The 27,689-nt window shown below is 33.0% G+C and overlaps 1 protein-coding gene across 4 annotated transcripts in view; it reads left to right on the top strand.

Moving 5' to 3' along the window:
* LOC109066562 (metabotropic glutamate receptor 7-like) overlaps positions 1–27,689 on the top strand; it is a 200,621-nt gene that overhangs the window by 121,775 nt on the left and 51,157 nt on the right. For all 4 annotated transcript variants that reach the window (XM_042712141.1, XM_042712140.1, XM_042712143.1 and 1 more), the window contains 2 exons: positions 1,224–1,424; positions 8,688–8,827. In XM_042712141.1, coding sequence (XP_042568075.1) covers positions 1,224–1,424; positions 8,688–8,827 — 341 coding nt within the window. The remainder of the gene's footprint in view (positions 1–1,223; positions 1,425–8,687; positions 8,828–27,689) is intronic.

Genomic DNA, 27,689 nt, shown 5'->3' with positions numbered 1-27,689 from the left:
CTGACATCTAAAGGTGAGTGTCAGATCTGGACGGCAGCAGAGCTAATTGGAGAAAAAATTGCTAAGAATATTGCATGAACTCCATTGGAGTCCCATGAGATCCTCCACCATTGGATTGGTGAATAGAAGGTCTTAATAGAACTGTCACAGCTTTTCCTCACAGTTTAAGGTGAGCTTAATGTCTGACCACTGTCGTTATTAAGACATTTTTAAGTAAAGGTGTGCTTAGCCCTCGGTCAGATCCTGAGAAGGTTGATTTTATGTGTGTGGAATAAATTTTCCATCGATACATAATGAATTATCTTGACTCAGTGACATTTCTGAAGAGAAAAGTCGTTTAGTCAAAAATATCCTACAGATTTGTCACAACAATGACTCTATTAATCTATGTCTGTTAGCGCTGAGGCTAATCTGTATGCTAATCTACTCATAAACGTTGACAGAATTCACTTTTTAGAAGATGTGTGCTTTTAAAAATGACTTTTTTGGAAAAACTAAGCAAAAATATTGACAACTCATCCTACGGTAAACTTTTTTTATTTTTTTTTGTCCAATTAAATGCGAATGTGAATGTCCGTGCATCTGACTAGCCGTTAGCAAACTGTAAACGGCCTTATGTCTATTTTAGAAAAAGAAAACATGTCATACCTTCCTGTTTCAGTAGAAAATGTCAACACTTAAAGACTTAAACTATAAAACTGTAGCTTTCATGCTAGTGTTGCGGGATGTGTCTTCAACGATCTATACTACAAGCTGCTCACAAAGTAGATTAAATCGCGATTAAATGTGGATGTTTAAACAATTAAATATCAATTTAAGCAATTTTAACCTTTTAAAATATTTATTTATTTATTTATTACTCCCCAACACTGCCTGTGAGCGATAACTGCAAATAAATCTCTTTAAACCGCTTAGTTGAAGATAACTTAGACAACATCAGAGATCAAAGTAAGATAAGCACCTAGAATTTCAGGCATTACTCTTCACAGCTTTAAAGATAGTGGCCAAAACATGCTGAGATTTGTCAAATGAAAGATTGTTCCTAAAGTGTGTGCAAGCTTCAAATGTTTGTTTTGTTGCTCTTCCTCACATATTTCTTCAAAAGCTTCCAGAGCTGACTCCATTTCTTTGTGTTTATGTCCTCCTACGAGAGCATTTAGGCACACGTTTCGCTTCAAAGTCTTTGCTCTACTTTGCCTTTTTGTTTTGTTTCTTCCTTCCAGGGCAAGAGCGGATAGGAACAGACTCCAAATACGAGCAGGAAGGGAAGGTGCAGTTTGTGATAGACGCGGTGTATGCCATGGCTCACGCCCTGCACAACATGCAGAAGGACCTCTGTCCCGACCAGTCGGGCGTTTGTGGAGAGATGGAGCATGCTGGTGGCAAGAAACTCCTCAAGTACATCCGATCGGTCAACTTCAACGGTGAGTCCACCAAAGCTCACAACATCAGATAAATGCGTCAATGAGGCAAAGACAGCTTAATAATATTAATTTGGTTATACTTTATTTTAAGGTGACGTTATTACAGTGTAATTACACGTGCTTATATACTATTGGGTTAGGATATGAGTTTGTTTTAAGATTGGATACTTGTAATTATGCATAATTTACTGTTATTAAGTAAGTGGATGCAATGTGTAACTATGTAATGTTAAAATACAGTGTCACGATTAGTTTATTCAAAAATACATTAAAATGCAATTCATAGATACAATGACTGGAATGCATGTTTTCTAGGCTAATGCTACTACTTTTTAGCATGTTTTTTTTGTGAACTAATTTTTTTTTTATGTATCTTTTTATTATTTGTTTATTTGTTTCTTCTTAGAAATAAAAACTGTAATATTTAATTAAACATTATAAAAAAAAAATGTTTGTCATGTGGTGCAACCAGGGAAAAAACAAACAACAGACAACAACAAAAAAGTGATATCATGTAGAGGACACTTCTAGACCCTCATGTTAAAATATTAATAATTTGACCTTTTTATGACAAGGCAAGGTTAGTTCAAGTCATGAATCCCAAGTGGTGCGACTCCCTAAAAATGTAATGATATATGTTATTTACCTATTAATTATTGCTCTGAAAAATATATTTATAAATAATTATAAAAAAAGATTTTTAGTAATATCTTAATGATTAAGTAAGCCTGCATGCTTTATGGCCTATATTATAGCATATATATATAAAAAAAAAAAAAAAAAAAATATATTATAGCATATATATATATATATATATATATATATATATATGCATAGAATATATATTATATATATATATATATATATATATAGTGCATATATGCATATATATATATATATATATTGTGAATATATGCATATATATATAATATATATAGTATATATATATATATATATGTGGCATATATGCATATCTATATATATATATATATATATATATATATATATATATATATATATATATATATATATATATATATATATGTGCTCCTGTAGCTCAAGTGGTAGAGCATTGCGTTAACAAGTGCAAGGTTGGGGGTTCGATCCCTGGGAACACAAGATAGGTAGAAATTGGATAGCCAAATGCACTGTAAGTTGCTTTGGATAAAAAGCGTCTGCTAAATGCATAAAATTTAATTTAATTTAAATTTAATATAATATATATATATATATATATATATATATATATATATATATATATATATATATATATATATATATATTATATATATATATTATATATATATACACTTTATGGTTACTTATAGTTTTAATAATTCAACTATTCTTATAATTTTATTATATAGATTTTTAGTAATATCTTGAATTATTTTTGTATTTCTTTTTTTTTTACATTTTCATTGTAATTATAGTTTTAGTAATTGAATTGTTCTGCTATTTTTATTAGTTTATTTTATGTTTTTGTTTATATAGTTTTTATTTATTTTTAAATCAGTTTTAGTTGAAAATATTTTATATTAATATAATTTAAAGCAAATTTAAAGTGTTTTATTATTATTATTATTTTATTTTTTATCAAAACCATGTGAAACCAAAATTAATACAAAAATCACTTTTCTAAGATCTTGACATGTTTTAAATTTTATTTAAAAAATGTTTTATTCTCTCTCTCTCTCTCTCTCTCTCTCTCTTTATGTATTCTTTGGAGATTAGCATTTTGTAACAACACTAAAAAAAAAAAGAAAATGGTGGTAAAACAACTTGCTCTCAAAATTGCTAGTAAATTGCAAGTAACAAAGAAATGGCAAGTAACACATTAAATTAAACATGAAATTTTGAAGTAAGAAAAACTTTCTCATATACTCCAATAATAATATATATTATTTCATTAAAAAAAAAAAAAAACGTCTACTTTGACAGACTGTACAGACTGGTTTGGACAATACTGAGCAGGTTTCTTCTGTGCCAGTGGACACACACCATACATTTCTCTTTGAAGCAACCTTTGTTGATACTTCTTGCGTGGGACTCCAACTTTCTGAATACTTTATATCTCACATATCCCAAACCTGCCTTTGTGTTGGACCACTGAAAAAGGAAACTCCCAAGAAGAAAGGAAATCTCTCATTAATGCATCTTAATGAAGTGAAACTTTTGTAGTCCTGCACCAGAGCACAGTTAGATCAAAGTGCAGCTGCACCTTTGATGTCTGTGTCATGATGAGAAAATAGTATTTGAGGAAAATATGTGTTCTGACTTAGGGCCTGGTGAAAAATACTCCAAACAGACTCGAAAAAATACTAGCTTTTAATTACTAGAATGCAAAGACTGCTGGCAAAATGCTAATGAAGAAATCTGCAAGAATTTTATGCCACTAAACAATGTAAATAATAATAATAATAATAATAATAATAATAATCTAATAATAATAAATAATAATTAATTATTATTATAAATATTTTTATTAAATATATAAAGAAGAAAAACACTGAAATATACAATATTATAAAAATTACATATTAAAAAAATTCTAATGATTCAATAATATAGGCACGGTGAGCAATCAATTTAATTTATATTTTGTGCAACTATATATACTACTTAATACAGATGTATTGATAAAGAATTTATACAGCACTGTAGATGCATGTTATTAAGCATAAACAATATAGAATATACATTTCTCATTCCACTACACTTTGTGCATTTAATGCATTTATAATTACTTTTAAATTTATTTAGCCATTTAGATTTCCTTTATAAATAAATTACTTTATATAATAAATATGAATATTTATGTATATACGTATAAACATGCACCTAAAAGATGAGCATTGCATGCATAATAAGAAAACCTTCCCTCTGGCATGCATATATAATACATAGACATATTCAGAATGTAAGTGCATGCATGACATACTTATTCTGAAATGCAGTTTTCAACTGTTGACTTGACAGTTGGAACATTTATGTATGCATGTTTTGCATTTATACATTTTAAGACATAGAAATTGATGAATCATCTTTTGATTCATGGAATATTGAATCCATCAATTAATGTTATTGTATGAAGCATAAACAATGTTCTATTTTTTTCTGAGTGAAAAATAGAAATATTGATCTAATTCAAACAATATGTGCTATTAATATAGCCAGTTTTAGCAGTCTGGCATATAAAATTAATGCAATGTATCTATCATAGTGAAGAAAATAGTGTTAGTAGTATTAAATTATTGAAACTTATTAAATAGTTTGGAATTATAATTAAGCGGGCTGACACAATGAATAAATTAGATTACATTACATTAAAGTAGATATTGCAGAAAGTGCATGCCATTCAACTTAACTGTTTATCTAGTACTGCTCTTATTCCTCAAATGATGCAGTCCTGTTTTTGTCTGCTGGTTATTTATACATGTTAACTGTTGTGATGAAAGGATGTGTCACAGACACAGGGAAAGATGAGAATAATAATAAAAAAAAATAAATAAATACATAAAAAGACAGAACATACTGCTTGAAGTTGGGCGACTGACGTTTCTGCCATTTTTTCAAAGGGTGTCCTCCAGCGAGAACATAAAAAAAGATTCAAAGGCTCCTTGCATACTAATAATTAATTTACTTAAGAAGATCCCATCCCTGTCTAATATCTACAGTGCAATTACTGTATAATATTGAGATTGGAAGTCTCTGAGTAGCATAGAAGTTTAACGGGTGAATTCACTGCTGTGATGTGACGTAACTGGGACATTTTGCCACCACAGAAGGAAGGAATAAATAGGTAACTCTGACTTTTTATCTCACAATTCTGACTTTTTTGCAATTCTAAGTTTATATCAAAAATGTTTATCTGAATATAAAAATATTGTGAGACATAAACTCAGAATTTAGAGAACTTGGAATTCTGAGAAGAAGAAAAAAACGACATAATTTCTGTCACAATCTCTCTGGGAGGAACGAGGAGACACAGGAGAATACTTCAAAATAGATTTTAATCAAACAAGCAAAACTCAAGGGTGACATATAACAGCGGACTCAGGGAAACACAGGGTTTAAATGCACGGGGAAAACGAGATCATTAATCAAACACAGCTGGATACAAATTAACACAATAAGGACAGGAACAGGAAACATGACCAAAAAAGCAAAACAGGGACTAAGACAGGGGTAAAACAAGGAAACAGGTCCATAACCCTGACAATTGTGAGATGTGATCTCAGAATGCTGAGAAAAAAAGTCAGAATTTCAAGATGTAAACTCGGAATTCTAAGAAGAGAAAAAAGGTCAGAATTCCGAGATGTAAATTTGGAATTCCAAGAAAAAGTAAGAATTGTGAGATGCTAACTCGCAATTGTGAGATAAAAGTCAGAATTTCAAGATGTAAACTTACAATTCAGAGAAAAAGTTAGAATTGTTAGATGCTACAGTAAATATGAATTCTGAGAAAACAGTCTGAATTTCAAGATGTAAATTTGGAATTCTGAGGAAAAAGTCAGAATTGTGAGATATAAACTTGTAATTCAGAGAAAAAAAAATAGTAAAAATTGTGTGATGTAAACTCGGAATTCAGAGGGGGAAAAGTAAATTTCAAGATGCAAACTCGGAATTCTACGAAGAGAAAAAAGGTCAGAATTCCGAGATGTAAATTTGGAATTCCAAGAAAAAGTAAGAATTGTGAGATGCTAACTCGCAATTGTGAGATAAAAGTCAGAATTTCAAGATGTAAACTTACAATTCAGAGAAAAAGTTAGAATTGTGAGATGCTAAATATGAATTATGAGAAAACAGTCAGAATTTCAAGATGTAAATTTGGAATTCTGAGGAAAAAGTCAGAATTGTGAGATATAAAGAAAAAAAAATAGTAAAAATTGTGTGATGTAAACTCGGAATTCAGAGGGGGAAAAGTAAATTACAAGATGTAAACTTTGAAATCTGAGAAAAAAATGTCAGAATTATGAGCTGAAAAGTTTATTTCTCACATTTCTGACTTTTTGAATTGTGTTGTGGAAATGGGCTTCCATTAAAAAAAAAAGAAAAAAGAAAGAAAGATACATGATAAAACTCAACTCATGGTAAATAAAATATTTATAGTTGAGGCAACTTTTTAACGTGTTATTGCTGAAGTTACCTGCAGAAGCAGCAAGGCTTCTCAGAAGGTTCTTGTTAATTCAGTGTGAAGTGGAAGGCTGTTATCTGTGGAATTCAGCAGGTTTTCCAGGCCCTTATCCGCTCTTTAAGTGTTGCTAGCATGTAATTGTTCTTTATCTCTGTGGGTCTCCTGTACTTTTCTGTTTTCATTCTCCCCAAAGTCTATTAGTAAAAGAGGACGTTCCTTCCTTCTTCCCATGATGCCCTCTTAACAAAACCGGACAAACAAAATAAACCTGAACAGGCAGCGGGTGACGCCAAACTGACTGAATAATGAAGGGACTAAAATACACTCGAGCAGGTTTTTATCCACTCATGTTGCTCAATGCAACAATCTCTTGAATTTTTGCTGAATCTTACCTTAATTACTTCCACTGCCACTTATTTCCCTCCATCTTCATGCCTGAGCTAGTTTTAAAAGAGACTACTTGGATTTGGATTACATTCGCAACAATCCAACATTTTGGTTAAGTTGGAGGATTTTGTGGGTCACTGTTGTTCAGTTTTATGTTTAGATCTGTAAATTTAAACTTGAATACACAAACACTATACATTTTTGTGTTAAAATTATTTTGAGTCAGAAGTTTCAGGGTGGTTTAACTGATCTATTATGATGAAAATAATAAGTATTAAATTCTAAAAACTAAACATTTTGGCACAATAAATTATTATTATTATTATTATTATTATTATTATTATTATTATTATTATTATTATTATTATTTTATTATTTTTAGAATTGTATTATAAAATTATTAATTATATACTTAATTTTTATAATTATTTGTTAAAACCATAATGTTTGTCATGTGAATGAACAAAAACCATCATACAAACATAAAAAACAAATAAAAACAAATAAATCAATTGTTTTTTGCAAAACAAACATATGAATGAATGAATGAATGAATGAAAGAAATGACATTATTATTATTATTATTATTATTATTATTATTATTATTATTATTTGTTTGTTTATTTATTTTTTATTTTTATTTTTTGAAGAGAAGAAACCTTATTTATTATTTTTTCATAATTTGTTTCATTTATACTGTCATTCATTCATTCATTCATACCTTAAATTTATTTATATTATGTATTATTCTAATAATTTTTTTTTATAAAAATCAACATTAAAAATCAACACTTTTTTCACATTTAATTAATATTCATATCTATATTACTACAATAATTATTTTTTTTTTTTTTTTTTTATTGAGTAATAGTAATATTGTAAAATTAATGCAGTAGAAATATTTAAGCACCTAAAGCACCTGTATGTTCTGTACAGTATCTGTGAATTTTATCATTACTTAATTTACAGGTTTCCAGTTTCAATATATAAATACATAAAGTTAAATATGAAAATAAAATCTAAAATAATGTCTAAATGGACTGCTATCGTTCCGATCACATATGAGGGCCATGATTACAAAACAGTTATGGATGAATATCAAATTTAACTTTTCAATTATCAATTTTTATGGATCAATGCATAAAAATAATATTTTGAGAGAATCCTTGTGCATCAATAAATATTGTTTTTTTTTTTTCGATTAGGTTTTTCCATGGCTGAGGGCTCAGAAAGAGTAAGAGTGATAATTGTTGACAATAAAACAGGCTGCATTAAAGTAGCGATCTTACCTTTTAAGGAAATGTTTCTTATATAAAAATAGTGCTACTGATAGCTACCTTCCACAACCCATGGTTCCCAGTATAATAAGTGTGATGAGGATGTGTCAGCAGCCCACAGCGAATGGCTGACACTTCATCTGTGCTTGAGAAAGCCATACTGTTGATTGTGTTTTGGCAGACTTGTGATCTTGAGTGCCAAGCCCTGCAGGTAAAGTTCTTCAAACAATCGGTTGGCGATGACTGTCAGGTCTTGTCAGTCTCCACTGTTGGCCTGAGAGGCATATGTTGTTTGTATTTCTGTGACAACCAAACTTTCGTCTCGGTACGGAGTGGAAATGCAAACAATGTGTTCTTGTTGTCTGCGAAGCATGTCAGGGCTTCTTTTTTTTTTTTCGTACACAGTATTTTCATCTGACAATTTTGAAGGTAGGTTTCTAAGTCTGATTCTTTCTTTTGTAGGGAGCGCAGGGACGTCCGTCACGTTTAATCGGAATGGCGACGCACCCGGACGGTATGATCTTTTCCAGTACCAGATGAATATCAACAACACTCCCGGATATAAAGTTATTGGACAGTGGATAGAAACTCTCCAACTTCGTGTGAGTAAATTTAATCCTCAAAAGCGTCGACCTGAGATAATGTGGTTCAGATTCATCCATCAAATATGTGCAATGTGCAATGATTTTGGTGAGATAGTGAGAATAAACTTTGCATTTAAGGCGGTTTTACTTTCCCAGTTGTGAAAACATCCAATAACACCTGCTGAAATGTACCATTTATGTATTTCTTCCTCCATTTCCCCCAATCCACATTATTTTGATTCTGATGGTTCGGGAAGCTCTTTCTACACCCAGCAGTTGGGCAGAGCCAAGCAGAGCAGTTAGACATAATATAGTTTAGTAGTCGCCCATAGATTTTATGTTAACCCCTCTGGAGTCGATTAACAGCAGCGTTTGGGCAGAGCCAAGCAGAGCAGAACTTAGACATAACTATAGTTTTAGTCCAGATAATTGCTAGGGACATTTAAAACAGATTTCATTTTATAAAATAGTCAAAACAAGGAGCTTCATAAGGTCAGATAAAATGCCCTGTAACTGATTGAACCATAGATTTTTATGTTGTCATAACCCCTGATTGAACCATAGATTTTATGTTAAAGTATATGATAAACCAAAGCACATGACAAAACATTTCACTATACCTTAAATAATAATATAAGCAAACTAATAATATCACCAATAATAACATCACCAATCATTCCATGACTATGGATTAATGGGTCCAAAGGACTATTGAGCATGCACATGGCAGCAATAAATAAAGTTCAATTCAAATAAAGCAAAAATCAACGTGTCTGTGTGAGTTCAGGAGGTTGTGAGCCCTTGTACACATTCATACAAGTCAGTTAACCTGTTAAATTACTGTAAATCCGGACGTACACTGTGTGAGTTCAGGAGGTTGTGAGCCCTTGTACACATTCATACAAGTCAGTTAACCTGTTAATCGCGTCGAAGCAGTTGGTACACGTAACGACTACTTGCATAGCGAGCCAGTGGCGATTGCATGAGCTCTGGCGCATTTTTAATATGTTGCATAACTTAGAAGGAAAAAAGAAATAAACCAAAAAGACAGCTGTGCAGATGGTTTGGTGAACAGCAGGGTACAACATGACCGTTCCGTTCAACAGAAACAACTAGAGAGTGTTTTGTGTGTGTATCAGTGTATGTGAACACTATAGAGTTGCTAGTAGTCTAGTTGATGTGTCTGTGTATGATTTATGAATAGGTGAGAGCCTATGCACTGGTCAAATTTGAGCTGACTACCCATTTTTTTTTTTTTAATTCTCGGGAAGGGAAAATTAAGTAATCAACATGGCTCTGCTTTTTTTTTGTGTTTTATTTTGTTTTATTGTTTCGTTTTTGGTGTTTTGTATTTTGTTTTATTTTTTTATTTTGTGTTCGTTTATTTTGTTTTGTATTTTATTATGCCTTTTTTATGTGTGTTTTGCTTTTTATTGTTTTAGGTTTTGTGTGTTTGTTTTTTGTTTCTTTTATGTTTTGTTTTTTTTGTGTTTGGTTGTTTTGTTTTGTATTTTACTGTTACATATTTTTGTTTAGTTTTGTTCTATGTTTGTGTTTTGCTTTGTTTTGTATATTGTTTTAAGTTTGTTATTTTGTGTTTGGGTGTTTTGTTTTTGTTGCTTTTTTAATGTTTTTGTCCTTTTTTGTTGTTTTGTTTTAAGTTTGTGTTGCTTTTTTAAGGTTTTGTAAGGTTTGTGTCCTTTTACAGCCTTTCTACAGTTAATTTAGAATTGTTTTGTTTTGTTTTTGTATGACCCAACTTCACTATTTCTCATGAATTATTATCAGTCCACATGAGACTGGGTTACATTAACATTCATAAAGTAATATATTGCAATGCATTGACCAAGCATTCACATCTACAGTACGTTCATGCACTTGCATAAAGTATATTTTTGCTCTTAGCCATTTGTTTCAAAGTCTTTTGAACACTGGTAGTTAGTCTCCTCTATGTAATTAAACTTCTTAGATTAGCTCCTTGTTAATTGTCATTGAAAATCGTCTGTTATATTAACACACTTCATTCAAGTCATAAGAGACATTCTAGTGAAGATCAGAGTTAATGACTTAAGGTCACAAGATCTTTACACAAAGACTTGTTTTATTTTTGTACTGATTTTAGTATCGTCATGTCTGCTCTTGCAGTAGATAAAAGATCACTGTTTCACTTTATTCGTAATTTGCTTTTCTTAAATTGAAATACCATCAAGAAGTTAATTATTAATTATTCTAAAATGCTAGGAAAGGATTTGATGTCATGTGACATTATCTGAACCCGCCTGCTGGATCTCATTCACAGCAGTTTGGTGTAATTCCCTGACATCTGGTTGTAATTTATCCAAAAATTTGATCATTCTTTTATTTCGATGACGGCAAAGAATAATTGTATTTGTTGTGGGAAGTATGAGTCTCATCATTTTAACTTAATATTTGTCAGGCTGTGTTCTCGCTTGGCCTCAATAATGTTGTAAATGGATTTGTCTTGCATTGTGGGAATCCTTTTTATGCTCAGCCTGTGAGAAGCTGTGTTATTAGAGGAGAGAAGAAGGGAGAAAGTGAGGGTGAGAATGCTGTCCACTTGTGAATCACATTTTCCAGCCTCCGTTGAGTCACAGATGAGGAATCTGACTGAGTCGTCTCCAATGATCGCCTACGGCTCCTGCAGAAAATGTCATTTACACCTCAACCCTCGAGGAAATGTCGAGAGTGGTGCAAACCGTCCTACAGGGATTTCTTGTCTTTACTCGTCGACGAAGGAAGCATCACTGCTTCCCGGAGTTCCTCAGCAAACTGCTGATCATACAAGAATTGTGCAGTATATGCAGATTAGGTTTAGCAAAACGGCCTGAAACATATTCTACACAAATCAGAACACAATTCGCAATACAACCAGTTGTAAATTTGCAAAACAAACATTTTTAGGTCACATTCGTTTTTTAGGTTTCTTTAGGTTACATGATCAAGACACAAGGATTCTACAAATATTAATTAATTATTATTTTATAATGTGCATTAATACTAAAGTGTTTTCTATTTTCCTTTATTAGTAGTAGTAGTAGTAGTAGTATTTTAAATTCCATTCAAGTATGTGAATGCTTTATTTGACTCATCGTTGCATTCTGTTGCAACTAATTCGCAACAAACTGTTGTAAATTTTTTGATTGTTTTAGTCATACTTTCTTCTCTCTCTCTATTAATTTGCTCAATATTTTTGGTGAAATTAATTACAGTCAAATTAAAAAGCAATACTGTATAAATATTGCGGGCAACAGGGAGGGGCATTAATATGTGGGGCATTGAAATCCCTGTTGAATGCGCACTCGCTTTTTACTTTCAATTTCAACATTCGCAATCACAAGTACTCTGTGTACTATGGAGCAGCAGTACTTACCACACATTTTACAAGATTAGTTTGTCAGTGGTGCTCAGGATCTGCAAATCATTTGCCATCATCCTATCAGTCATCTCTCCTTACTCTGTTTATGCACAAAGTGAAATATATATACTGTAATCTACTGTAACAGGCAACCGCTGGCAAGTGGCTAAACATGTTCCTTTAGTTGCTCTGTAAATGTGAAAAGTGAAAGTCGTGACATTTGCCAACATTTTGTCACATTTTTTGACTGGATGAAATCTTTAGAATCAGGTTAACTTGTTTGGGGAAAGAAATCACTATTTACTGTGCAGTGTCATTTGTTCTTGCCATTTTCTTTTTATTCTGTGCTTTCAATGTGGAAAAACACCTCACATTAGCATGTTTTAGCTGTTAGCATGCTGTACTGTGAGAATGTTTCTAAAATGAAGACAAGATAGCTTATTTTTTTTATGTCAACGTGACAGAAAACATTCTGAATTGTCCAAAAATGCATTACATTCTTAGCAGTATACCACAAAGAAGGCTATAACGTCAGTGGTGCTCAGGATCTGCATCTAGCATTAACAGTTTGCTTTTATGGTCAGTTTCCTCTGTTGTCATAGCAGAGAGCAAGAGTCTGAGGAAAATCTTGTTCAGCAAGTTTTTTTTGTGTGTGTGTGTGTCTGTCTGTCTATGTTTACATTAGGTTTAACACTATTTGAAGACACTCGTTGAAAGACAATGGCCCCTTGAGTACTGACGTTCGTTAGCGCCACAGTAACTCCCCTGAATCACAGATGATGATCTCTCTCAAACGACTGTGTTTTTTTTTTAAGGCACCAAGAACTTGTGTGGCTCTTTTAGCACCTTGTCACTTATTCTCAACACTTTTTTTTAAGCTCAGAAAATATCCTACATTAACATATTTTAACTGTTAGCATATTATGCCATGGAAATGTTTCCAAAATTGAGAATAGACGAGATGGCTTAGTGAAAGAAAACATTCTGAATTATCCATTAATGTTTTAAAATTTGCTAAAGGGTGGACAATTTGTGTTAATTGCATTCTTAGCATTGCCACAAGGAATGCTATAACAGCTGTTAGCATAAACGGTCTGCTTCTATGGTCTGTTTCCTCTATTGTCATGGCAGAGAGCAACATTTTTTTTGTTTCTCTCACATATTCTGTGTATTTCTACATGTTTACATTTGGTTTAATGACATTAGAAAGCAGCTCTATCGCCCCCTTGAGTACTGAAGCTTGTTAGCGCCACAATAGCTCCTCTGAGTCACAGATGAGCATCCATCTCAAAGGTTCGCCTACGTCTTTTGAAGCAAATGACATTTACGCCTCATCCTTGGCTCTCCCAACAGAGAGCATTGAAGAAACGAAGAGAAAGTCCCATAAACGGTCCTGCAGGGCCCGAGCTGCAGGGATTCTTCGTCTCTCCTCACCGTTGTCTCACTGCGAAAGCGTCCCTGCTTTTGGCATCATTTTAGAAAGCGTCAAGTTATATTTTTTCCTCACTCTCTGGGCACAGACGGTCCTGTTGCAATGAGCCGTACTGGGAATGCTCATACTGAATGCACACCTACTGACTCTTATCGGATGGTAGCAGGAGACAACAGCGGGTTGTTGGGTTTATCCTTCTTCCTTAGTGGGTCTGCGAGTTGAATCCATTCCAGAGTTACAGTGCAGTTGGTTCTTATTGGATTCATCAGGATGTGCTATGGAAAAGAGCTCTAATATGTTTTTTGCGTGCTGCAGAGGAATTAATATTTAATGAAATTATGCATTCTTGATTTGCCTAGGATTTGCATTTTCGTAAAAAGCTTTGAATTTAAAACAGGAAGCTGGCTTGCACGTCACTGAACTTTCTACTTACGGATTGGCACACACCTTATTCTTTTTGGTTCACAAGATTTTGTGATGTAATATGACAGATGAGTCAGTGAGTGCAGAAATCATGGTCATGTGAGTAGTGACAGAAAGTGACAGTGCAGTGTCAGGAACCTATATCCTCACGGGAAATCATGGTCATGAGCGTGATTTTGGACCAGTGAAATTGGACATTGAGTGGGGCTTGAGTGTTGATATTATGCAGTTTTCCAGTCATTACCTTTTGATATTATGCAGTTTTCCAGTCATTACCTTTGCCTTGATGAGTCAGATGAAAGGCGTCGTGAAAAGTCACAGAGATGTTGACATTTGCGATGTGGTCACACATCCTTCTCTTCAACAAAATGTCTTTTTTTAGATTTTATTGACATTTTCATGTCCATGTACGAAACCAGCTGAGCTTGTTATGCAGTATTTGAACTAGATAGTTCAAAACACACTTGATGCTATGGTTGCTACAGATAAGTTTAGGGACAGGTTTGGTGATTTCAGTTTAGGGGTGAGTTAAACCAAACCAAATTAGTTACATTAGTAAGTAAAAAAGTATTTTATTTATTCATTTTTATTAAATGTCATTAACAGGATGCAAATGAGCTAAAGTTAGTCATTTCACAGTAAGGGGACTTCTGAGAAATCTTTGATATTGGTTTCTGATTAATCGTCTTTGATATTATTAAACTGATTTATGTAATTTTATCAAACAGGACACCATGTTTTTAAGTGAGATAAGCCAACTAATTTCACAAAATATCACAGCAATTTAAAATCCATTGCTAATACCTTTTCATGTTTTTGTTCAAGGCATTTTAAAAAGCTAAAAATTGTGTGTGCACTTTTTATTGTTATTTATTATTTATTGGTGTGTGTGTGTGGCTGACTGTTTGTGTGTGTGTATATATATATATATATATATACACATATATATATATACACATACACACACACACACACCATCTTTCAAAAGTTTGTAGATTTTTTTTTTATTTATTTATTTATTATTATTATTATTATTATTATTTTTATTTTTATTTTTTTGTTAAGAAATTTTTGTTTAGCAAAGACATATTGATCAAAGGTGACTTCAAAACAGCAATTAATGATTCAAAATATGTACATTTCAAATAAATTGTTCATTTGAACATTCATTAAGGATTTTTCACAAAAAAAAAAAAAAAAATAATAATAATCATAATGAAATGTTATCAAAATTGATAAGAAGACGAAGAAGAAATGTTTCTGGAGCAACAAATCAGCATCTTCTGAAGGATCATGTGACATGAATGGCTTATGAAAATTCAGCTTAGCATCACAAAAATAAACAATATTTTAAAGGGGTCATATGACATTCCTAAAAAGCCCGGCGGGCCTGCGGCAACCACATGTGACGACCCCGGGCTGGACTCCGCTTCGTCCACGGTGAAAGGTGATCCAGCGATCTGCAGTGCATAATTATTCTAGGCATGATGGGGCAGCCTAGGCATAATGGTTAAACAGTACAAGGGTATATCGTCCTCTTTCAAAACAAAACATCTTTCACAACGAATCACACAGCGTCTCCATGACATGGCAGTGGCGGTAACAACAATACTACAGCAAATAAAAGTTACGCCTTCTTTCTTTGCGTGAACATTTGGGCGGTGTAATGTTCAGGGGGGCGTGTACAAACCTAAACATTTATAAACGTGTTAGAATGAGCCATTTCAGGGGGGCGTGGACAAGTCTAAACTTTTATAAAGATTATCTCTTTGGATTTGAGAATTTAGTCTTGGCAACTTTACAGATCTTCTTTATTCACCAAGAGCTTGTAACACTCAAAAGAGAAAGGAAAAATTGAAATCGCATCAGATGACCCCTTTAAACAATTGCAAGATTACTGATAGTGCTAAAGGAAGATGCAAGAAACAAGTGTTGCATGTATAAATTTCATTTCTTTTCATTTCTTTTCGATTGAAATATATATATATTTTTTTTCTATCAATTAATTGCAGCATTGGTGAGCAGAAAGACTTCTTTCAAAAACATTAAAAAATCTTACAGACACCAAAACTTTTGAATGCAAGTGTATATTTCAATTCTTTGAAAATAACTTACACTTTTATGCTAAAAACACACATACTGACAAGCAAAAATGGCAATTTCCACTTAAACCAACACACTAGCATGATTTAAAATACATGTTTACTTGAATTATTGTAAAAGAAGAATACTAATAAAAACATTTTATGCAATACACTATGTAGCTACATATATGTTGGGGATATTCAAAGTTCAGTAAGACTAACCTACAAGCTAGCCATAACATCCCCACAGCTATTCACTGCCTGCTGTTGTGCCAACCTTCGTCACAATAGACTGAATAAGGGCCTGCAATCCAAGATGAAAACAAGGTAAACAAAGGCTCAGTAGACTTTATTCAATTCACACAAAATAATGGACAGTATTTACACAAATTGAACATCAAGCATGACATATAAAGGAGCACTGTTTGAAAACAAAACCGCTCACACATTCTTCATTTTAAATTAGCTTATCATTGGATACTTTCCCTAATACCAACAGGGTATAATTATGCACTTCCCCGGAGTTTCAAACTTTGATTAGTCTGGGAGAATTGAGCCTATAGCCGATGAGCTAATTATATCTGTCTTGGGGACAGAGCCAGTGCGTCTTCTGTCACTTGAGGGATTACACTTGCACTTTATTGGGCTGTAAGTCACACCGAATGTATTTTTTGTCATTTTCAAAACATTATTGACATTTTTTTTGTAAAAACTAAGTTTACCCTTTTTTTCTCAATAATATATAGGCTATATTTAATTAAAAATGTGTGTGTGCGTGTGTTTGTGTGTATATATATATATATGTATATATATATATATATATATATATATATATATATATATATATATATACTGTACACCGTATATATAAGAAATATTATTATTTCTAATTACTTTATGGTTACACCATATGAATTTTTGTTTTGAGTAATTAAAAATAAAATCTAAATACCCACAATGTATGTTTAGAAAAAAAATGTTTTTAGTTTTTTACCCTTAATACTATTTATATTTAATAAATATTAAATATTTAATATGTATTTCTTATTATTTTCTGGTTACACCACATGACATTGAATTAAAACTTTAAATAAAAAAAAAATTATAAACATTTTTTCACAACTGTGATTTTTGTTTGTAAAACATTTAAACTTTTAAAAATTACAAATTAATAAATGTAAAAATGTAAATTATTTGAAACATAATTATTTAATATTTATTAATTGGTTATGCCACATGACATTTTTAGTCTCATTAGAGGCCTTAAGACCAAAACTTTTCTGTCTTTCCCTTTACTGTCGTTAGCGTCCCTGTTCTAGTGAAACTTTTTGTTGAATAAAATCAGTTTGTTAAATTAGCTTTAGCCCTCAGTTTCCAACAACAACTGCAGCCTCTTAGCAAGAGGCCAATAAGCACCTATCACTTCAGACATGGCCTCCAGCGTTCAAAACTCAAACCAGCATGAGCCGAGAATAAATAAAAGACGCTAATTCCTGTTTCATAACTGGACCCTTTAAGCTAGTACTCATTAAGCCAAAGAACAGAGATTCATGTAGAAACTATTATAAGACATTTTGATAGTCACGCCCCTTCAATCACGCCTTGTTGCGCTAATATGCTCTGCATATTTATTCAGTGGCACCCGTGTGTCGAGGGACCTGCTAAAAGAGAGAACTTTCTCCACGGTAGTTAATTATCGCAGCAAACACTTGAACAAGGAAGCTCTGGATTGTATGCAGTGTGTCAGATCAAATGTGCAATGCGAACTGTCAAGCAGGCAGTGTTGAGAAAGCAGTGTGTGACAAGCCAGAGACAATTACTGCGGCGGACAGTTTTGCACACTCGTAAAGATACTGAGTATTGCCACGCCTCTCATTAGCGCAACTGGTGTAGCGTAATTAGCATTGTCACACCGCTTCCCACACTTGAACAAATCTGCATTCCATTTATCACTGAGTGTGTTGAGGAGGAGGAGGAGGAGTAGGAGGTGAACTAATGAAGATCTGAAGAAATCAACCACACCGAAGGTTAAAGAGTTACATCTCATGCAGTATCCATAGCAACAAGGTCATTAATCTCTCCTTACACCATGTGACATTTTCAGAGTCAACAATTAAAACACTTAAAGAAAAAAAAGGTTTTCAAAACATCCATGATGAACATTTTTTATTTTTATTTTTCAAGTTAAAAAAAGGATTTAGAAAAATAATTTATATTTAATAAATAAATATTTAATATTAATTGTTATTTCTTATTATTTGATGGTTAGACCACATGACATTAAGTCACTAAATTAAAATTTTTGATCAAATATGTTTGTAAAATGTTTTAATATTTAATAATTATTTATTATTACTTGATGGTTACACTACATGACATTTTGAGTCATTCAGTGAAAATTTTGATTAAATGTTATGAAAGTGTTTTAGCCGCCCATGATGTATATCTGTAAAACAAAAATGTTCCATTTTAAATATTTACATCTTATATATTTATATTTAATGAATAATTTTAATATTTAATAATTATTCATAATTATTTGACGATTACAACACATGGTGATTTTAGAGTCATTAAATAAAAATGTTTAAAATAATATAATATAAATATCAAATGTGTTTACATCCATGATGAATTAATAATTTGATTATATATATTAGATAAATAAGACATTTATATATGTTTTGCACACTCATAAGGACGCTGATTATCACCATGCCTCTCATTAGCACAACCGGTGTAACGTAATTAGCATTGTAACACCGCTTCCCACACTCAAACGAATCTCCATCCCGTTTATCGCTGAGTGTTTTGAGGAAGAGGTGAGTTGATGAAGAACTGCAGAAACCAGCCACACTGAAGTTGCATCTTATCTAATATCCATAGCAACAGAGCCATTAAATTAATTAGGATCACCACACTGCACTTAATTACGAGCAATGGGGCAGAGTATGGTCCAAAGTCCAAATTATGAACTGCTCCATGAAGGCAAGTTGGAAAATTGCTTTGGGTGGGGAGCAGATATTAAACTAATTACTCTCGCCCCTTCCCCCCAGATGTACGAACATAAGTGCAATGCTAACTACGCTAGTTCGCCACATCTACTGAATAGATGAGCCCCATAATAGTTTCCAGAATCGACGGCTGTCAGAATCGTACAGAGTCAAAGTTGACCACAAATGCGCCGCAGTGGACGCATTTATGCATGCAGTGTATGAGTGGAGGAAAGAGAAAGAAAGCAAGTGAGAGAGCTTTAATTCTTGGTTTCTAAGCAACTAGAGAGACTGCTTGGCACCTTGCGGAAAACACTCTGAAACCTCTATTGACGGTTTGTTTGGAGTGGGAATAGTTTATTTATTTTTTTTTTTTTTGACTGCGAGGTTGAAGCGGTATTTTAAAGACGTGATACACAGTACAAATAATGATAATATATACTTGTGTAATGGTTTAATAGACCGGTTTAATAGATCTTCCTAATTGCCAGTTTCATAACTAACTGACAGTATATGATTTGATATCAATGATACCTCTGATCATTCAACTTAAAAATTCCCACAGAGTTACATTAAAGGTTGTGAGCCATATTTAGAGACTGGAATGCACTAGCAACACAGTTTGAATTACTCCAAACACCTTGTACGATGCAACATTCATGTATTCAAAATTTGGGGTGCAATGTCATCTTCTGGTGTTGGTCCATTGTGTTTTTTGAAAACCAAAGTCACTGCACCTGTTTACCAAGAAATTTTGGAGCACTTCATGCTTCCTTCTGCTGACCAGCTTTTTGAAGATGCTGAATTCATTTTCCAGCAGGATTTGGCACCTGCCCACACTACCAAAAGCACCAAAAGTTGGTTAAATGATCATGGTGTTGGTGTGCTTGACTGGCCAGCAAACTCACCAGACCTGAACCCCAGAGAGAATCTATGGTCTATTGTCAAGAGGAAAATGAGAAACAAGAGACCAAAAAAAGCAGATGAGCTGAAGGCCACTGTCAAAGAAACCTGGGCTTCCATACCACCTCAGCAGTGCCACAAACTGATCACCATGCCACGCTGAATTGAGTCAGTAATTAAAGCAAAAGGAGCCCTTACCAAGTATTGGGTACATGTACAGTAAATGAACATACTTTCCAGAAGGCCAATAATTCCCTAAATTTTTTTTTTTTTTGTATATATTCAAATTTATTTCTATATACTCAGTCTTATAAGCATGCATATATATATATATATATATATATAAACATATATATATATATATATATATACATATATATATATATATATATATACATATATATATATATATATACATATATATATATATATATATATATATATATATATATATATACATATATATATATATATATATATACATATATATATATATATATATATATACACATATATATATATATATAAACATATATATATATATATATATATATATGTATGTATAATATCTTTTGTTTTGAGTTCCCACTTTAATTTTAGATGGTTTTATTAATTTTGTTATGTGCTTTAGTCATTTTTTTAATATATATATAATTCTGTTTATTTTATTTTTATTTCAATTGTAGTTTTAGTAATTTTAGTAAACCGTAAATTCAATTTTAGTATTTCTTTGTAAATTCAAAGTTTTATTTTATTTATTTTATTTTTTTGGAGGACATTTCACAAGAATTACTATTTCAGTTTTTTCTATATAAAATTTCTAAATAAAAATAGTTTCTGCACCTTTTTTTCAGTTTACTTCAACATAAACATTTCTTTATAATGTTTTTTCCATGTAATATTTATTTCAGCTTTAAAAAAATAAATAATTGTTTATCTTTAGTTTTATTTAACAATAACATCACTGGTAAAAAACATTCAAACAAATAAATGCATTTAATTTAATTTAAAAGGAAAATTATGGAAATAATTGTCAACCCCCCAAAAAACACCTAGAAATATTTTCTCAATTAGTAATTCATAACATATAAAGTATTTATTTATTTTTTTTCTCACACTCATATGTATTCAGGGTGTAAGGAACATGCTTTTGTTATGGTTAAAATATCCATTGAAAAAAGGCTGTTTGCGGGCAAAAACCACAAAATTTTGTTAATGTGATGCAAAAACATTCTGTCTTAATGTGTAGCCATTGGCAAGTGTATTGTATGCTGGGCAATTCAGAACATTTGGAGTCCTCGGTCAAGGTTGTGTGATTTATTTATTTTTTCCCCTTACTGAATGCACCCAGTTATCGCATGTCATTCACATATTCATTTAATATTATTACTTACCTGTTTGTTTTGCGGGATGTTCTCCGCCGGGCAAACACTAGGACTTCCTTTTACCCTCAGGCTAACATTATTAACGTGAGTTGTCACCCCACCTACGATGCTGACCTGCCCACGGACATAATTTATTGACAGTTGTGCTTGACACACAGTTCAAATGCAGGGAAGGGAAGAAAAGGCCTGGCTGGGCCTGATAAGAGAAGGAGGCTCTGGGAATAATGAGGGCCCATCTTCACCTCCTCTCTGCATCGCTAAATACACTCTGGACCAGCTTTCCATTCGGCCGCGGCACTCCCAGCACACTGGGGCATGAACCTCAGTGATCCGGCCAAGCATGAATAAAAATGAGAATTTGAGAAGAGAACAGCAGCCATGGGACAAACCATCGCAGTTCTAAAGGTCAAGCCCAGTCTTGTAACCCGACTTTAGGACAGAAGTGTGAGCAAAATACAGTGTATTGTATGCTCTCTGGAAGGTTGTTTCAGAGGCGAGGAGCATGACGGCTAAAAGCAGCATCACCGAATTGTTTAGTTCTGCTATGAGGTACAGTTAGAAAAAAAGAATCAGAGGATGTAAGAGTCCTTCTAGGTTCATATACTGTAAGCATTTTTAAAAGATATGCTGGAGCAAGTACTTGGACTTATAAACTAATAAAAAAATGTTAAAAGCAGTACAAAAACTAACAGGTAACCAGTGTTACTTTAATACAGGTGTAATATGATCTCTCTTTTTGTTTTTTGTCAATATTCGAGAAGCAGTGTTTTGGATTAATTGTAATTGGTTAATCGTATTTTTTGGTAGACCAGAAAGAATGCCATTACAATAGACAAGCCTGATAGTTATAAATGCTTGTATTATTTTTTCTTTGTTGCTCAGAGAAAGAAAATGGCTTATTTTAGCAATGTTCTTCAGATGATAAAACCCTGTTTTGGTAACATTGCGTACACTAAATTTTTTGCCACATGGCATGGGTTTAATCTGAGTATATTTAGTTTAGTGGTCGATTTCTCTCTCTGCGCTTTTGATCCAATAATCAGAACTTCAGCTTTATCTTGGTTGAGTTGCAAGAAGTTTTGTGACATCCAGACATTTATGTCTTGGATGCAATTTGCGAGTGTATCAATTTGCACAGGGTCATCAGGAGAGAAGGCTACATAAAACTGTGTGTCATCAGCTTAGCTATGAAAAGAGATATCGTGCCTCCTGACAGAGAGGTAACATATATAGGTTAAAAAAGCAGTGGTCCTAAAACTGATCCCTGAGGAACCTCACATGGTACCTTGTAATATTCAGACAAGGTATTATCAATAGATACTACAAATGTTCTTTCTTTATGATATGATAAAAAAACAATTTAAAACTGTTCCAGATAGACCAACATAGTCACTTAATCTATAAAAAAAAATCATAATATATATTATAAAAAACACAACACAAAATCACATAAAAACAAAAAACACAAATAATATATTCACATTATATATATATATATATATCAAGAATTCTATTATTAAGAATATTAACATATTAAGAATAACTGAAAGAGTTTTAAATATCCTGGCAAACATCACATGGCGTGACCAACATGTAAAAAACAGTGTTTAGTATTCATATATTCATATACTATATAGTATTTATTAATATTTTGAATGAGCTTTTATTCTTGTTTTCAGTTTTCATTATAATTTTTATTTACATGTTAGTAATTTTAAGTAAAAAAAATAATAATCTTTTAGCTTATAATAATAATAATAGTTTTAGCAATTATAGTTTCAGGTTTCATTTAATGTAATATATATTTTTTATTGTGTTTTATTTTACTTCATTGGTTGCAATTTATGAGCTTTAGTCTTACTTGACAATAACAAGAAGTTAAAAATTTAACAAGAAGTTAAAGGGATAGTTCACCCAAAAATGAAAATTTATGTCATTAATGAATCACCCTCATGTCGTTCCAAACCTGTAAGACCTCCGTTCATCTTCGGAACACAGTTGAAGATATTTTAGATTTCTGTCCCTCCATTGAGAATGTATGTACGGTATACTGTCCACGTCCAGAAAGGTAATAAAAACATCTTCAAAGTAGTCCATGTGACATCAGAGGGTCCGTTAGAATTTTTTGAAGCATTGAAAATACATTTTGGTCCAAAAATATCAAAAACTACGACTTTATTCAGCATTGACTTCTCTCCCGGGTCTGTTATGAGCGCGTTCACAGCACATCTGGTTCGCGAACGAATCACTCGATGTAACCGGATCTTCTTGAAACCAGTTCACCAAATTGAACTGAATCGTTTGAAACGGTTCGCGTCAACAATAAGCAGTAATCCACAAATGACTTAAGCTGTTAACTTTTTTTAACATGGCTGACACTCCCTCTGAGTTCAAATAAACCAATATCCTGGAGTAATTCATTTACTCAAACAGTACACTGACTGAACTGATGTGAAGAGAGAACTGAAGATGAACACCGGGCCGAGCCAGATAACGAACGACACATTGACTCGTTCTCGAGTCAAGAACCGTTTTCTGTCGGACGCGTCCGATTCTAGAACCGAGGAGCTGATGATACTGCGCATGCGTGATTCAGACTGACACACAGCACGTCTGAACCGAACTGGTTCTTTTGGTGATTGATTCTGAACTGATTCTGTGCTAATGTTATGAGCGCGGGTAAACCGAAGGCTTGAATCAAGGGCAATCATCGCCAATGAAGTCATTACGTCGAGCGCAAAAGAACTGGTGAACCGTTTTCGGCAACCGGTTTATTGAATCAAACTGTCCGAAAGAACCGGTTCGCGGAAAAGAACAGAACTTCCCATCACTACCGATGATCCGAAAACCGATGCAACCGGTTCTTGATTCGAGAACGAGTCAATGTTTTGTTCGTTATCTGGCTCGGTCAGCAGTTCAGTCAGTGTACTGTTTGAGTAAATGAATTACTCCGGGATATTGGTTTATTTGAACTCAGAGGGAGTGTCAGCCATGTTAAAAAAGTTAACAGCTTAAGTCATTTGTGGATTAATGCTTATTGTTGACGGGGACCGTTTCAAACGATTCAGTTCGATTTGGTGAACTGGTTCAAGAAGATCCGGTTACATCGAGTTATTCGTTCGCGAACCGGATATCACTAAACTGCAGTGTTGTGAACGCGCTCATAACAGACCCGGGAGAGAAGTCAATGCTGAATAAAGTCGTAGTTTTTGATATTTTTGGACCAAAATCTATTTTCGATGCTTCAACAAAATTCTAACGGACCCTCTGATGTCACATGGACTACTTTGAAGATGTTTTTATTACCTTTCTGGACGTGGACAGTATACCGTACATACATTCTCAATGGAGGGACAGAAAGCTCTCGGACTAAATCTAAAATATCTTATACTGTGTTCCGAAGATGAACTGAGGTCTCACGGGTTTGGAATTTAGTCTTACTTGACAATAACAAGAAGAAAATTCAACTTTATTTATAAATAACACTTTAAGTCACCTTTATTTATATAGCACATTCTACAATACAGTGTTAAACATGAAAAATGTGTGCTGATAATGCAAGAGGACAATAGAAAACAGTCAGTTTATCAGTTAAAGTCAGTTCATTGTGATTCAGTAATGTCATCGTCCAGCTCAGCTCAGTTTTTTTTTTTTTTTTTTGTATCAGTTAATAATTCATCATATTCAATTAAAATAAAACTTACTCAAAAAAAAAAAAGAAAACTGGAAAAGAAAACAAAAGCGACTTCATAAAAAAAAGTACTTCATATGACTTACACGATACTATAGTCTTCATATAATAGCTTACTATCAGGGAAAAGACTGAAATTTAAGTCATGATTAACTGATAATATTTCTCCTCAGTTGGTGGTTAATGGCTGTGACGATCTCAACTCTAAATAATTTCTGAATGAATTACTCAGATTGGTTTTGTGAATTGGGACTTAAAAACAGTTCATTCATGAATCAAGCATTGCTGCATCTCTTATAAACTCTCATGAACTGAAATAACTTCAGGGTGAGGAAATGATGACAACATTGTGAAGTATTTCTTTAATAAAAAGATGGCAATAATAAAAGTTGTTACATTCAAAAGCATTTTAACATTTCTGAGTGGCAACGCCATATTTTAAAAATTCAGGCATGTAATATGGTTCATTGGCATAACTATAAGTTGCTGATCATTGTAGCAACAAGGCAACATACATAAATTAGTGTGTGTGTGTGTGTTAAATCCAGTTTAATTTAAGAGAGAGAGAGAGAGAGAGAGAGAGAGAATATAAAAGAAGGCCCTATAGAGAATAGAAGCTTAAATCCAGTTTAATTTAATCAGTCGACAACCCTGCTAAACACTTTTATGTCGACTTTCCATTTTATCTTTTAACTTTTTGTTCCTTAAAACTAATGTATGTTATTTCTTGATGTTAAAATAATTTTTGGAAATATAAAATACTCACATCTGACATTTAATTTTCCCCAAAAAATGTTAAAACTGTCACAAAATGTTGTTTGTTTGAGAGGGTCAACCAGGCCAGCATAGCAACAGTGGCTCAACTAATAGCGTGAGTTTTGGGGCATTGCTGGCTGTCTGTCTGACCAATGAAAGATTGGGTGGGGGGCATGTTTATAAACAGTCTTTCGTTCATCTTCATTTGGTGGCACAGAAACGATATGCTTCAGATCTGCTGAAATGTGTCTTCACTAACGCCAGACTTAATCAGATGCTACAGTAGTCAACAAACCCTTGAACTAAATTAGTTCAGGGACAAATATGCTGTCAGTCTGTCCCTGCTGGATTGAAGACTGGCAAGCTTCTTTTTTTTATCACCTTGTGTACATTCTAAATAGTTTACATTTAAAATGTGTAGTGAGACAGCTTATCAGTAAAATCTGGGACCCTCGTGGTGTTTACGCTTCGGAAAAGCAGAGGCAATCTGTCGCTGAGGGACAAGTAATTGACTTCTGTTGTACCAGTGTCAGGACTGCTGTAGTTAGAGTTTCTCAATCTCTCAGCCGACAATTTCCGAATGACCCTAAATGGCCTTCCTTGATGACTGCTTGGTAGCCACTAACCCTCAATGTTGGCTGTACTGTGAGCAATGATAGCAGATGATACTAGATCTGATTGGCCCAGACGTAGAGATTGCTCTTTAAAGAGAACTGTAGCTTGACAAATCAAGTGTGGGGACTTGGCTGGTTCCCTCGTAATTTTATTTTGGACCTTTCTTGAACAAGAAAAAGAGTCCCAGATTAAAGAACTCAAGCTAATAGAAAAATAAATTACCGGTTGTCAGAATAAGTTGGAAGCTGAGGTTTGAAAAGTGTTCAAACTCGGGTTGAGGGTTTTAATGTATTCCCAGTTCTGCTTTGAGTCAAGTTGTTTGACTGAAAAACAGCTTTAATAATAAAGCTACATTCTTTGGCACAAAAAAAAAACAACAACTCTTACCGCTAGCCCTACTACCCAAACTTCTCAAATTTTTATATTTGTGAACCACTTTAAAAAAACACTTTCAAATAAATTTAATTTATTTATTTATTTTATTTTATTTTATTTTTACAATTTACATTTCAGTTTACTCTTAGAGGTGTTTACACAACACCATTTTCAACTAAAAGTGGAAAACTTTATATGCAATTTGGCTGTTCGTTTACATGACAACAGCATTTTGAGGGCCTGAAAATGCAGGATTTTGTTTATATCAAAAAAAAAAAAAAAAAAAAAATGAAAAATCCGAAGAATGCTTGCAATGTCCCGCCATAAATTCACTATTGAATGTAATTTGTTAGATACATTGGGGAAAAAAAGTGTTTGTTTATCAATTTTAGCTCTGTTTGTTTTGTGTGCGTGTGCGTGTGTGTGTGTGTGTGTGTGTGTGTGTGAAAATAAAGCACAATGTACTGTGTTAATATGCAATTTTCTGTGTTGATTTTATTTTACTTATATTTTTAAATATGCATCCTATTGTGCTTTACAGTTAATGGATATGTCCATGAACTTAACAGACTTAAAGGGGTCATATGATGTGATTTTAATTTTCCTTTCTCTTTGGAGTGTTACACACTTTTGGTGCATGAAGAAGATCTGTAAAGTTGCAAAGACTATAGTCTCAAATCCAAAGAGATATACTTTATCAAAGTTAAAACTCTGCCACACCCCCCTAAAACGGCTCGTTCAAACACGCCCCCACATCTCTACATCACTATGTGGAAATATTTGCGTAATGCCGCCCAAATGTTCACGCAAAGAAAGAAGGCGTGGTTTGAAACAGTCATGTCAGGGA

This window comes from Cyprinus carpio, chromosome A22 (assembly GCF_018340385.1).
Source record: "Cyprinus carpio isolate SPL01 chromosome A22, ASM1834038v1, whole genome shotgun sequence".
In the NCBI taxonomy this organism is placed as follows: domain Eukaryota; kingdom Metazoa; phylum Chordata; class Actinopteri; order Cypriniformes; family Cyprinidae; genus Cyprinus; species Cyprinus carpio.
Note: the sequence above shows the minus strand (reverse complement) of the source record. Positions and strands in the feature narration are given on the sequence as shown.